The sequence below is a fragment of the Temnothorax americanus genome, unplaced genomic scaffold, assembly GCF_048541705.1.
Source record: "Temnothorax americanus isolate GAGA-0224 unplaced genomic scaffold, ASM4854170v1 Scaffold4, whole genome shotgun sequence".
Taxonomy (NCBI): domain Eukaryota; kingdom Metazoa; phylum Arthropoda; class Insecta; order Hymenoptera; family Formicidae; genus Temnothorax; species Temnothorax americanus.
Window position 1 is genome coordinate 3,337,294 of NW_027509547.1, and position 14,373 is coordinate 3,351,666.

General features: G+C 38.2%; 1 protein-coding gene across 3 annotated transcripts; it reads left to right on the forward strand.

Annotated features, from left to right (window-relative positions):
* Positions 1-99: 99 nt before the first annotated feature.
* On the forward strand, positions 100-14,259 carry LOC143902670 (uncharacterized). 3 transcript variants are annotated; one of them, XM_077415776.1, is made up of 7 exons: positions 100-1,366; positions 5,098-5,247; positions 5,718-5,879; positions 6,304-6,480; positions 7,864-8,004; positions 10,441-10,697; positions 11,062-14,259. In XM_077415776.1, exons 1-7 carry the CDS (start codon positions 1,096-1,098, stop codon positions 11,269-11,271), a joined length of 1,368 nt encoding a protein of 455 aa, XP_077271902.1. In that variant the 5' UTR covers positions 100-1,095; the 3' UTR covers positions 11,272-14,259. The 3 variants fall into 3 exon arrangements, with proteins under 3 accessions (XP_077271902.1, XP_077271901.1, XP_077271903.1); XM_077415775.1 differs by having other exon boundaries at positions 101-1,366; positions 7,864-8,124; XM_077415777.1 differs by lacking the exon at positions 100-1,366 and adding an exon at positions 1,415-1,590 and having other exon boundaries at positions 7,864-8,124.
* The last annotated feature ends 114 nt before the right edge of the window (positions 14,260-14,373 follow it).

Consider the following 14,373-nt stretch of genomic DNA (forward strand, 5'->3'; position numbering starts at 1 on the left):
TGTCAACGATCCGTGAATAGCTTTCATAATGAACCGTGTAATACGAGACGTGACGCAATTGAAGCTGTTTACAACCGTTCAATGATAATGAAATTCTCGAGACATTTTCGGCATGTGTGGCCGCAATACATCAGTCACCTCCTTTAGACTGTAATTACTGCCCCAGTTCTGGACTTGTGCTATCAACAGATGTCCGCTGACGATAAGGTAGCGAAAATTCATTCCGCGATAAGACTTAACTCCAACCGAAGGCCGGAGGTGTGCTGGTCTCACGTATGCCTTTATCCCTTTCCCCCCTCGAAACACGAATCAATTGCAGCAAATTGCCGCAACTTAACACTCGGCAAACCGATTATACGCTCACTCGTGGCGCCAGGTGAATTCGTGAAAAGGATTCTTCCCGACGCGAGTTGATTTCCGGAAAAGTATCCCGACGGAGAGTCTCAGCGGGGGGAAGAGAAAGGTGAGCAAACCGGTGTCGTCAGCCTGACCGATGAACTAATGAGCATACATGCATCCGCCGTCCCGGCTCTCTCCCCGGAGAGAGAGACCCACGGCGACTAACCCCGCGTTCTCGATCGACGTGGCGTGGACCGACACGACGGTGAAGCGAGGAAGAAGCGGGGCGAGTCGGAGTAGCGGCCGCGCGCAGCTGCACAGCCGCGTCCGTCCTCGCTCTTACCCCGCGAGGACCGTTCAGTGAACGAGGTGGAGCGGTTTCGAGCGGTCCCGAAACGATCGACGTCTCCTCGTGGTGCTAGTTTGTGCAGTGCTAAAAAAATACGGACGTGCTGATAAATTACGGCGAAGCCTTGCCGTCCGAGCGGTACGCTCCGCGTACGCTCGCGTGCGGGCGCTCGCAGTAGTAATAACGTTTATTACGCCGCCACGTAGGGGATATATAGACGCGCGTATAGACGGACGCGCGACGAACGCGACGTAAGGCGCTTCTCCCTGGGGCATCGACGGCGCGAGGGTGCGCCGGGGAGGTCGGGAGGGCGGGAGGGAGGGAGGGAGGGGAGCGCAGGCGACGGGGAAGGATGTCGATGCGCCGTCGGTGGTCGGTTTCGGGGGTTGATTCGCGCCGCGGGGGCGATGAGCGCGCTTCCCTCCGCCCTGAGACTGACCTCCTGCTGCTGCTGCTGCTGCTGGCTCCTGCTGATTTGCCTCGTCGTCTTCCTGATACCTGCGCCCTGCACCAGCCAGCAGACAATAAACCGGACTCGAAAACAGTCGGCAGGTGATGATAATGCGGCGGCGCACGAGTCCAGCTACCTCGACGACGACGCCGAGGTCTACGAGGACGAGCAGATATCCACCGGCAATAGCGACCTCGACGACTGGTTCGATAGAAATATTACCGCGGGTGAGTTAGGGAACGGTTCGTACGACGACAATGGCAATCGATGGCAGGAGAATAACCGTATACGTTCCACGGAGATGAGCGGCGATGGCTGCACTTAAATTAAAATTCGATAATTCGGCGAACTCTCAAGCGATTCGTCACGTCGAAAATGGAGTTTTTCTCCGAGTCTATCTCTATCGAAACGTCAATCAGAATTTCCGATCTGAACGACTGATGAATGATACGTGAGTATTATAATTTGTGGGGTGAAAAGGTCGCTTCTATCGACGATTATAGTATCGAACGTTTTGAGGAAGGAAGACCCCTGGAAGCCAGCACTTATACAGGATAGCTCAATGTACATTATTGTGATGCTAGTTCGTTGCCTAGGTGATGTCGGTGAAGATGAAATCGTTTAGACATCAAACGTCGTTAAAATTTACTGAGATATAGCATCCTTGATGCTATATACGTAAATTTCTTAAAGTCCAAGAAAAATAGTTGACACGTACAATCAGTACAAAAATTAAATATTATCGTCATTGTCATATTAATCTCTATTGCAAAATATTGTAAAAGCACGAAAGGATGATTCAAATAATGCTTAAGGTACATTGATCAATTTCTATTTTTATATTATCATGTAATATTCGTGAAACGTCATGAAAAAAACTTTTAACGAGACACATTATCGCTAAATATATTAAATATTTCTTATTTTTCTTTCTTCGTATTCTTTATATGTCTGTTATATTTCAAGAAAAAGTATATTCTAAAAAATTATCCTAAAAATAATAATCTGTAAAATTAAAAATTTCTTTCTGCTTATTTGCCGAATTATCAAGTAAATAAAAAAACTAATAAAAAGATGTAAGGAGATAATGCCAAGTTCTTAAAAAGTTAATTGTTAAATCAAATTGTTGGCAAAGCGTTATTTTACAATTGTCAAGAAATTGTTTGTGGAAATGTAATGAGATGTATTCGGAATGAGAAAAATTTGATAAGAGCACGAGAAAGGCATGCTATAATAATAAGCAAGCAAGATATCAGATTTAATTATAATTGCGCTCAAGTTTATTCAATAATTAATTTTGCAAACAAACATAATTTGCAAACAAAGCATATTCGTCTCACAAAATTAGACACGATAATGCTCTATTTTCACGTAAGACAATAACGATCGAGCGTAGGATATATCTCAAGGTTCTCCCTGTTCGCGCCTGCTCCATAATGTGCAAACCGCTTTCCTCGAGAATATTCATCCATTAAACGTATCTTCGTTCCCGAATACATGCTCATCAATTTTTGTATAAAAAATATAAATTCTAATTCAAGTAAGCCATGTAAAATATGGCTTTTCTCTATAAACATAGTTTTATAGAGGCTGCTAAAAATTATAGCAAAAATGTATTTTCTTAGAAGCAATATTTTTTTAATTCAATTGCAATTATTATTTCCATTTTATTTTAAAAAATCACATTGATTGGTCTTTATTAAATGCTTTATTATAATTTTATTAAATTTTGTATCATATCGCGCTCATTTCTCTCGCTTGAATAAAAACCCTGACTTTTATCGCGTAGCGTCCATTTAGTTTTACGTTTTACGTTCTTTTTATGTTTATCTCTTTCCGATTTTGTATTAAACCCCCTAACGCGCTATTTTTACGTTCTAAAGAAGGCGGAAAATGCCTCCAGCGGTTTTGGTCTTAGCGCAGGCGTCGATTTAAGCAAGAAGGAAACGCGTTCTTCTTCTTGATTTTCGCGCCAAACATGCCGTCGGTATTGATTTTAATGGATGCTGCAAGCTCCACTCTCCAGGCTCGAGTGTGTCAATTGCACCGCACATTGTGCATACGTTCGTTCTCTTTTGAAAGTGGAGCTTATACCGCGAGGATGTATTATAGCTTAACGAAAATGATAGCCCATTGTTGGCGTAAATTTTTTACTCCTTCATTCATCGTGCTCATCTTTTCGACATGAAAGATGCAATCGGACGGAATAGGTTAGCATGAAGAGTTAAACTTTAGTCGTATATAGTTAGTCATAACACGGAAATGAATTGATAAATGATAAAAAGAGACGAGAAAGCTTACTGCCGTTTCAAATTTACTCAATTTTCAAATTAATAGATGTAATCTGCTTGATAATGAAAATGAATTATTACATGCAAATAATGACGAAGCAAGCGGCATAAATATGCTTATTGAATATTAAAATATCTTTACTTGATTTAACACGCTTTTTGGAACTTTCCGCATAATTTCTATTTAACCAATACGATCCAAGATAATTTTAATGATCAAAGGCATAATTTCTTAATTACACTTAATATAGCTGCACGTGCTAATCCATCGGACGTTATTAAAACTTTCCGTTGAACTCTTCGTTGAAATCACGCGAATCTAAATTTTCGCTCGATATGAGGGAGCGATAAAGCGCACGCGACGTAGCGGTAACGCGTACGTGCAATGAACCTTAATCAGTATAAAATTACATGCGGCCTGCTAAAGAAATACATTTAAAGCCGCGCATTTTCAACCGTAAAACTAAAAGAGTACGCGATCATCGCGAAACGGCACACCGGCGACTACGTCGCACGGACGCTATTATCCGCAAGACAATGAGTTCTGTAATATTGAAATTTCTGCAGCTGCATACGCGTCGATGGCGACGCTAAATGACACAAAGCGCATTTATCACGCACGACTGTGGTTGTCATTAAATAAGCGATTTGCGCGCTAATCCGAATAGCCCGAGACGATAGAGAAGCGCACCGTAAGCGATTATAAATAAAGATATCAATATATTTAAAATATAAATAAATAAAGATACACATGTGTTATTATTAGAATATAAAATAAAGTATATTAACGAATTAAGAATACTGATGGATTTGCGGACTAAAAAAGAAGCTTTGTAGCTTATTCATGATGTATTTATTTGTAATAAAAGAATTAATCTTTTCATCAGTATTAGGTACAATTTTTAATGAGGAATTAAATGTCTGTGGAAAATATATCGGCGTTTTAGGGAATACTCGATTAGGAAATTTATAACCGTTTACATTATCACTGTATTTGCCACACAATGCAGTTTGAAAGCGCGCCAAAGAGAGTTAGCCGAAGGGAATTATCATCTGGGCTACTGCTGCGAAAGCAACGGAGGATAAAGTACGACACTGTTACAATAACCTCTGACAGTGAACTCATAGCAAATAAGATGGCGTGCTGCGCCAATTAGGTCTAAAGTCCGCAATTAAATTAATAAATTGCAGAATTTAGGATCACTTGCGTTGCTTCGAAATTCACATTTTAATCGTACTATTGCAAAAATTATCGAAATACAAGCGAACGTAAAAATTTATTATCAAAAATAAACAGAGCTGAATTAGCCCTCTATCTTTACTAATGACAGATGTCAGTGGAGAAATATTTAAATACTTTTAGATTATCCAGAAACTAATAAAATTAAATTTGTCATAAATATGTACAAGTGAAGGTAAAGCATTCTAAATTTGTTTCACTAATAAAGAAAATTTTATATCGCAACACTATAAGATTATATTGCAGGAAGAATAACCCATAATAATTTCAGACTGTATTAGCGCGAGAAACGAACAAATATAAAATTCTCGATTTTATAATTAATTTTAAGCGTTTATGTATCAGAAGCTATGATTATTATTCTCTGTGTATCGAAATATTATTTAATGTTTGAAACAGAAATTTAAATACTTATGACTTTTTGCAGAAAAAGGACGGTACTTGGGCTCGCCTTGCGACCGCGACGTCGCGTGCAATGCCGAGCTACAGCACGTGTTCTGCGATTCAATCACTGGCCTCTGCGAGTGCGAAAAGTTGTACCCCGTTCGTCTCGGGCCTACCAAGGGATGTGCCAAACGTATGTAAAAGCTAGCGAGACTAGTTACCCTCATGCCTAACAAGTAGGTCGTTCCGATATCATAACTTCCATGGTAACGGTCGGTGAAAATAAATGTTCGCGCGCTCCTGATAGCCTGAATGAAGTCCGACGACATAAAAAGACTTTGCGTACTCGTTTATTTTATACAACGAGCGTAAAGCGCGAGAAACCGTAAATGAATTTCTAAAACGATAAAACGTTTGCCTAATATTATATCAAAACGCAAGAAATTTTAAAATAATAAAAACATACATCATATAACAAACATTTCATGGCGCAATATAAAAATACAAGACTGTTTAAAATTGGAAAAACGGGATTTTGTCGACAATTTGAGAAAAGATTGAATCTATCTTATGTATGGAACTTTGAAACTTTGATTAAATTCCTGCTGAATAAAAGATGTCTTCCTCAATAAGTAAATACGAGCTATCGATTCTTGCTTTCAGCCAAAAAACTCGGAGAACAGTGCTTCTATCGTGCGACGTGCACTTTTGCGGATCAACATTCGACGTGCACGCAGGTTCAACACAATGCGGTATGCGATTGCGAGGAGGGATATCACAGGGTTGCTCTGTCCAGGCCTAACAAGAAGGTTTTCTGCGCGGAGGGTATGCCATTTATCCCCGATATTTGTCTCAATCACCCCCGTTCAAGATTTCTATGAGACTTTTATAAATCGATCGCGAGATCTTGGATTTGAAAATTCCGTCGCCTTAACATTAGACCTGTTCGTTTTCGCGCAATAAGTTAGAATGAAAATACATATATTTGTTTCATTCTAACTTATCGCGCTATGTTGCGCTAGTTCAGAAGTGCAGCGAAAACGAACAGACCTAATAATTACCACCATTAATTTTGTTGTATAAATAACATTAATATTTATCGTTTTAACGTTTAACATACTCAGCTGATTTACCATAAATACTGAAATAAAATCATTAAAGCGAAACTTGAGGAAATATATTTTAATATCGATCCGCGAGAGTTATCGTGCTATGTCCTCCTTTAATTCGTTGTAATCTGACCCGATAGATCTGGTGCTGATAACTACGGACCTTCCGACCCTACTCTGCATAGCATCGGGGATAGCCATCTTTACGGGGATGATATGCTTCGTGCTCAAACTATTCAGCCGGGCGAGGTATTCAAGGCCGCGGCATTACGCCAATGCCAATCATGCGCCACCCATGCTGTTTTCCAGTGATACTGGTAAGTAATGACCGATTAATCTCGATATTCTGCAAGAGGGGAAGTCCCGTGTAAATATCGCAATCATGAAAAAAATATCAACTCTGGAGAGACGTCAATCGCAACGTCAATCGCAACGTCAATCTGGGGATTTCTCTTATTATCCCCTATATTATGAATTATTTGTTAAACATGCGCGTTAAGATAATCCTCACTTTTCAAAATAAAGGAAATTAAAACTTATAGCTAGAATATTTGTGTTATAACTAATATGAGAGCAGCGTGATTATTTAGATTAGATTATTTCATTTTATGAGAAATATAATATATAATTTTCACGCCTACGCATAATCTTGCGTAATATGTATTTCAATCTTTCCCTTCAAATTAAAAACATTTATTCTGAGTAGGAAAAGCCGAGATCAGCTTATGAAAATGTAAATTATTATACGGAATTAATGCGTCGCTCATAAGTTTATAATTTAATATTTTTTATATTTTAAAAAGTAACAGATTATGTAGAATTTATAAATATACAGAAGAAAATTATAATTTTCTATTGCTATTTCGAATAAAATACAAACAAATCACTCATCTTTATAATTTTTCTGAAACTGCACCATTTAGAACGTTTTCACACGAAATGCGCAAATTCGACAATAATAATTCTTCCCCTTCGTGGAGAACCTACTTTCGCTTCCGCGAAATCAATAGAAGATATCTATATATCGATACGGTGCATAGTATATTCTAAAGAGAGGTATCTATTCTTGTCTCACTTCGTTACTTACTTACGACGTCACACATCAAACCATACTTCAAAAAAACCAGACACAGTCAGGAAATCAAACGGGATCTTAAGAAAATTGTGCAAGAAATATAAGTAAAACGCAGCATTCCTGCGCACGGGATGAAAAGTTAAATAGATTTTCCTACCTATCTCAAAATAATATAACAAAAAGAGCAATTCTCTCGTTCTCATGGATCTTTCAACAACGATAGTTTTTGAAAATATTTCATAAAAGAGATATCGACGCAATCACCCACCTCCTTTATTTTTGTTTTGAACGAAAATAATTTCTGCAATTTCATTCTGCTTACACAATCGTGTCCTATACGGAAAAATATTGAATCGCGCCAAGCAATATATTGTCGTATCAGCGTACGTAACGTAATATCAGACGTAGTAAACGGACAGCATTAGAAATATATCTCGTACAAATAGTCGAACAAGCAGCTCGCCGGCGCGGCGCGGCGCGGCGCGGCGTATCTCGTCCGAAAGGTCAAACGAAACGTCCATCACGTCCGCGAATTGTGAGAAAGCTAAAGGCCATTAAGCGCCGTCCATGGCCCGTATCGCCATGTCCATATGCGGAAATAACTCCCCGAAAATAAATTTCGCAGGCATCCCGTTGACGCTGCACGCACGGCCGTCGTCGCGATCGAGCCAGCGGAGCAACAGTGCCGGGCCCCTCAACTGCGCGTTCACCAGGAGGCCCAGCAGCGGCGGTAGCCGCGGACCCCTGGTACCGGCGTCCAGAGCAGGTGCGGCACGGGCCGCCGCTATCTTGCTTATATCGTGTCACCTGCAGGCGACCAAGGATGGCAACAACAAGCACCGACGTACCCTTAGTGACGTGGCCGAGGGATCGACCGACGGCCTCGGTAGACGATCTCGTCTCTCTCTTTCGCTCTCTCTTTCTTTCTGCCTCTCTATCGCTCTTTGAGTGTCTCACACATCCTGTCGTAAAAATATACGTTTCATACCTCTCTTTGACGTTCGCTCTGTCTCCGTACTTGCTTATCGATCTACATTGGATAATCGTGAAATTCGATTTGCGTTTACGTGGCTCGTATAAGTGACATAAACATGACCCAAAGAATATGCCGCCTGCCTTCGTCGAGGAACATTGTTCTCGGTATCATTATCGCTGTGTTCATTCAAACAAGTGTTATCCCAGCAGTGACAGATTCACGTGTCTCCGTCGTCACTCGTCACTACATATATGTAACTATCTATCATCTAACTCTCTCTCTTCTTTCTCTCTCTCTTTCTCTCTATTCTTTCTCTCTTCACATATACTTCTCCATTTATCTTTTACACTTCCTCTGTGTTCGTCAATGCGATTCGCTTCTTGTGCTGGCAACGGTGGTGTAATTGCGAAAGGAAGATTATTGTATGGTGACGATTGATGTTGACGGTAGCAACGATGCTTCATACCGAATCATCTCATTGTCGCTGTTGCTGTTACATGGTCATGGTAACTAGCTGTTGTCGATGGCTGTATTAGATATCCGTGTTTCATCCGAAATCCCGGCTCTTGGTAATCTCGTCTGTATGTCCATAACGCGTTTTAATCGCTGGACAAATTTAATGGTCGTTCCACGTTTAATATCATCTGAATACGAAAGAAAACTTCGCAGCTTTGGATACAGTAATTAACTGTTCTTGTTAACTTGCATTTGGTAATTTTTACATCATTGTAATACAATTATTATTTACTGTTCACGCATTTCTTCAGTCAATCGTATATATATATGTACGATGATATAAGGATAATTAAATGCAGTTAACAAGAATCGTATTAATATAACATGTATATGTATATATATACATGTATCAGTACAATTTACAGTACGTTATTTCTTCCTAAAACTAAGAAATTAATGTGTGCTTCCTTGGCTGCCAATCTTAGATAAAATAATTAATAAATGAGTTGTTATATTATATGCATAAAATAATATCTCAAAGAAATCGTGCAGGCAGCAAGTCTGCATTGAATGAAAATAAAATTGCGAATAAAATGTATCACAAGTGTGTTACGAGATAGCAAGATAGCAGCGGCCGATTTCGTTGCTCGTTTACAAGTGAATCTTTTTCTGGTAAGACATAGAGAGACACGAAATCCTTACGCACTAGCTAGCTCGCTGCACACGCACAATTACACATACACACACACACACACACACACACACACACACGCGCGCGCGTACGTATAAATATATCGCGTCGACAATGTATACAATTAGGGACCAGTTTCTCGGTAGATGTTACAACTCATAAGACTACTATTCTTTATAAAATTAATACTAGTAGAAGAGCAAATGTTTAATCAATCGATATACATTTTGAACATTCTTACCGGAAAACTATATCCCTATACACACACCAAAATAATATATGTAATATTTTTTTAGAATAGTTTGCTTTGCCAGCTCAGCTTACGTATATTCTATACGTCAAAAACTTGCTTCTTAAATATGTATATATCATTGTAAAAATACATCTCGATAAGGACCTTGCGATCACGTACTTTCAGGTGTTTCACTGTTTTTATCAATTAAATTTACGCATTTTTTTTAATTTCAGTAAAATATAATGATACATACACACAATATGCAAAAATTGCAAATAAAATTTGCAAATCTTTGTATAAAATTTTTTTCATTAATTTGTAAGTTATTCTTTCGCATGCTATTTATTCAATTAAGTATTTTTAAATACACAATTATAGCAAAAACATTTCGTAGACAAATCTAGGATCTTTTTAAATATGATTAGCATGTATCTCAGTATCTAAAAGTTTTCTCTTCCAAAAAATATAAATGTACCTCAAATTTACCTTTATTATTAAACCTCTACTGCTATTATTTATTTCCGTATGAATGCATTGTTATTTTTACTCCCGTTCTCGTATGCTTATTTATATGCCCAATTATTCAATTTATAATAGTACATTTCTTCACAAGCCTCCACTCCCACCGCTTCATCGAATATTTATCGCGTTGTTTAAGACAAGAATATATATTACAGTTTCGCACTTAGAAATTACGGTCTTAGATAGCTCAGATTAGAGATTATCTAGGATAACATAATAGATTCTCTTACTTTCTTTTTCAATATTATATTTCTCCTAGCATAGAAAGTAAGGTCGTTAGAGAATACATCGATATCTCTACGTGGCTCTCTTTTTCGCGTAGGTTCCCGCCGTCCTAGCTTAGCGTCGGTTCACAGTTCGACGTCCTCGTCCCGTAGCTACAGCGCGCGTCGACTCGAGAAGGAGAGGAACGACAAGGAGCAACGCCAAGTGATTCAGGAGCTCCGGCTGGCGAAGCAGCAGCAACTGCAGCAGCAACAGCAACAGGTGGTTGCCCCGACGCCCAGCCCCAGGACTCCCCATTCCACAGACGAGTTGCTGCCTGCGGTCGAAGAGGGGAAGGAAGTCTTTTACAACGAGGTAAGAGTCATCCCCGATCCCTTTTGGGATCCATTACGGTCTATCATCATCAGTGGTGATTTAACGTTAAAGAATATCAAGAAGCTTTATTACTGCCAAGCTTGCATTATATGCTTGAATGCTGATGTATCCGACAATCATGTTCAACAATCAAATTTCTGACGCTGCCGCAATCTTTCTCCAAACAATTAAATTTGATTTTAACTTTATCATTATGTACAAAATATCTTTGAAAAGTACGGCGGCACTCTCTCTCTTCTCTCTCCTCTCTATCTCTCTCTTCTCTCTTTTTCTCTCTGAATGTAAGATACGGCGATGTGTTGTCGTGCATCGAGCTTTAAATGAGAGTTGATTACATTTGCAGCAGGTACCGACGACATCAGACGTATCAAATACTATCCCAATAACGACGACTACGACGGTGATAACGACGACGACGTTAACAACGGCGATAACCACTTCCAACGCAAGCACGACCCGACCGATGGGCGAGACCGCGCTTATGGCAACGCCAAAGGCCATTTTCGGCACGAACGTTGCACCACGGGCTTCCGATGACATTTTTCAAGTGTAGTCTTCATCGTGTAATGACATCACATGACAAAGTCGATGGACTCTCAATTTATTAACGACCTTTTTATTGTATCGGCAAGAACAAATTGTAACAGTATCCAGACGGAGGCGCGTATGTAAAAAAAAAAAAAAGCGGGGACGCACTTGCGATAAAATACGGAACTCTTATCTATAGATATAAATGCACACACAAATATCTCGAGAATAAGCTAAATCCGTATTCTGTCCGCGTTAAAAAGTCAGCTTATAACAAATGACATGGCAACAAATGGCTATAGCCATTTACATGAAAAATAACTTTCCCAGAAAAGCAATTATGCTAAATATCGCGATTTGCAATTTTATAACTCATTCCCCCTCTCTCTCTCTCTCTCTCTCTCTCTTTCTGTATTTTTAATTTAATGTAAGAGCAAATAGGATTATATATTTATTTCTTCAATTTATTATAAAGTACTATAATTTACATACAAAAACGGGGTTAAAATAATATGGTCAATATATTTAGCTCAACTTTATTTAATTTAATGTATTACGGAATTTTTAATTTATTCTTTTTTTTTTCATAGCATGTAATTCCCGCATAGCATGTAACATTGGAAATCGATGTTTCATAACTGACTTTATAATATGGACAAAATATTAAGATACAGGGCACTTTCTGGATGAATGTACTTGGGCACAAGTGTACTTAACAAATTAGAAGGTGGCGACATAACATATTTTTACTCGCGGTACTTGCACAGATAAGAATTTCCGAATGCAGCTGGAAAAAAAAGAGTAAGGTGTAATAGCACAATTAAGCAACGCAATCAGCGCAATGATAGAATAACAGGTCTTTTTGGATGTCTTGATAGGTACAAAAAAAATTATTGGAAGTGCTTATATCTATGTGAAAAAATTTACGCTTAATGTGCAAGAATTCAAAGTTGGCGACAAGATATTCCGAAATAAACTGAGTAAGAAGCGTTTCAATGCTTTGTGTGAAATAACCGAACTGTGTGTGTGTGTGTGTGAGAGAAATCATAAATATTCGTTAAATAAATGAATTTCTTTGGTATCCAACAATTTTTAATTGTACAAATGTATGATTTTATGAAACTCAGCAAAGGCTTTTAGATCAACTATGTCAGAACAATCAATTCGCAACAAAAATTCAATCAGTCATTTTGATTAAAATAATATTCACAATGGTATAATTTACCTATCGAAATACATCATTGTATAATCACACATCAGAATATAATAAAAGCATTGAATCGCTTGACAATATTACTATTAAAGAGAATGCATCATAAAATTCTCTTTTTATAATTCTCATGATATGAATATAATAATCGTACCTCATTCAGAGAACAATAACATTTATTCAAGTTTATCAAGATAAATTGCATTGTTACACAAAAGTTTCGGTCGAATTTCATTTTAATGACAATATATCTGTTCAATAATTACAAATAATCGTCATACAATCGTTCCTTTAAGTCAAATTACATGAAACTAATGAAATTGTTCGTCGGAGTGCGATTACATATCACAGCAGGTCCTAAGGTACTATTCAGTTCGATTTCAATCGGAGAAAATCATCGTATCGTACTAAACTTCTTATTGAAAAATCAGGACGCGATAAGAAAGCTATTGGAGGGACAATCTCGAGTGGATCGAGGCTAAATATACTTCTATAATCCTTACATAAAGCGATACAAAGGCGTAATCTCCTGCCCGGACTTAACAAAAGGATGATGCGATTGTAAAAGCCACGATAATTACGCCGCATTGCTGCTATTACAGTTGCCTCGCTTTGCTAATTGGGATGGTCGCGGCGTGCAATACCGGGCGACGATTTTTTTTCCCTCCCAACGCAAACATTCCGTTAACTTGTTTTTAGGCATGACCAAAAAGGACGACTTACTCATTCGTCAAATATGTATACACAGTGCGATTACCTTTTATACCTTTAGACAAGTGCAGCAAAATATCTATATGCGCGGCGTAGATATTACAATACATTGTAGTATATTTGTTGCGGTTAAATCACTATCATCTCTTTCTTCGTTTGTACACTTCATCAGCCATTGTACAAGCTAAACGAAGAATTTGAGCGTATGTTAATTGCCATTTTGTTAATTATTATTTGAAAGTTGATTAAATTAATTTGGTCATATTTTTGTACAAAGCATATTACTCTTTATATTAAAATAATAGGGAAATATCATTTTCAAGATGTCTCACGATGTCCAAAAATTTATTTGGTGACTCGACAAAACTGCGAGGTTCTTCTCATTACGTTTAAGTCATATTACGCAAACGTTTGCAGACATTAATCGTAAGTTAGAATAAGCAATCAATGCATTACGACATCGTATCACGAGCCTTTCAAACGCAATCTCTGGTTACTAGACTCGCGTAAAGTATGAAATAATATAAAACCATTAAGAGACGTTATATATCACATGTACACGCCATCACACATTCGTAATAAAGATTTACGGAAAATCGGAGACGCGTAATCAGAAAGAGGCGTAAATATATTATTATAGCAAAACATGTATCATCATTCTCGTGTTTGGATAATTTGCGCTGCCTTTCCCGAGTAAATAAATAAATGAGAAAAAAAAAGAGATGGACAAAAAGCATTGAAAGATATTCTTAAACGCTGCATAGGCATACATACGTACACGTGACACAGAAATAAGATTATCTTATACGTATTGTGTTCGACAACGATCGCACCTGGTTATTAGGCTCGGTTGCAGTCGATTGATCTATATCATTAAGGCAAAGGACGAAGAGAAGATATGAACTTGTATCGCGTAACACAGCCCGCATTTAGCTGATGATACTCAATACTCGACTTGCCGCCTGATTTATAAAAATCGATGTACAACGTTATCGTTTTATCCCGGTTTTAAATGTTTACTGTATCATAAGACTGTAATATAGTCGTTGGGCCAAATAAAGCTCGTTTTTTTTTTTCCAATATAAGCACACACATAGTAGACGTGTGATTATTTCTCCTTAGCTTAAAACAAATTGCTGAAGAAGATCGGAAGAAACTCGACAAGTCAACACTAGAGATTTCCATCATACAAAACTTCGTGCATTA

What these genes read in the sequence shown, in the direction of transcription:
- LOC143902670 (XM_077415775.1), top strand. Translation starts at nt 1,096, where the DNA reads ATGAGCGCGCTTCCCTCCGCCCTGAGACTGACCTCCTGCTGCTGCTGC. An exon ending in CGATAGAAATATTACCGCGG is followed by an intron (nt 1,367 to 5,097) that starts GTGAGTTAGGGA and finishes GACTTTTTGCAG; the next exon opens with AAAAAGGACGGTACTTGGGC. An exon ending in GGGATCGACCGACGGCCTCG is followed by an intron (nt 8,125 to 10,440) that starts GTAGACGATCTC and finishes TTTTTCGCGTAG; the next exon opens with GTTCCCGCCGTCCTAGCTTA.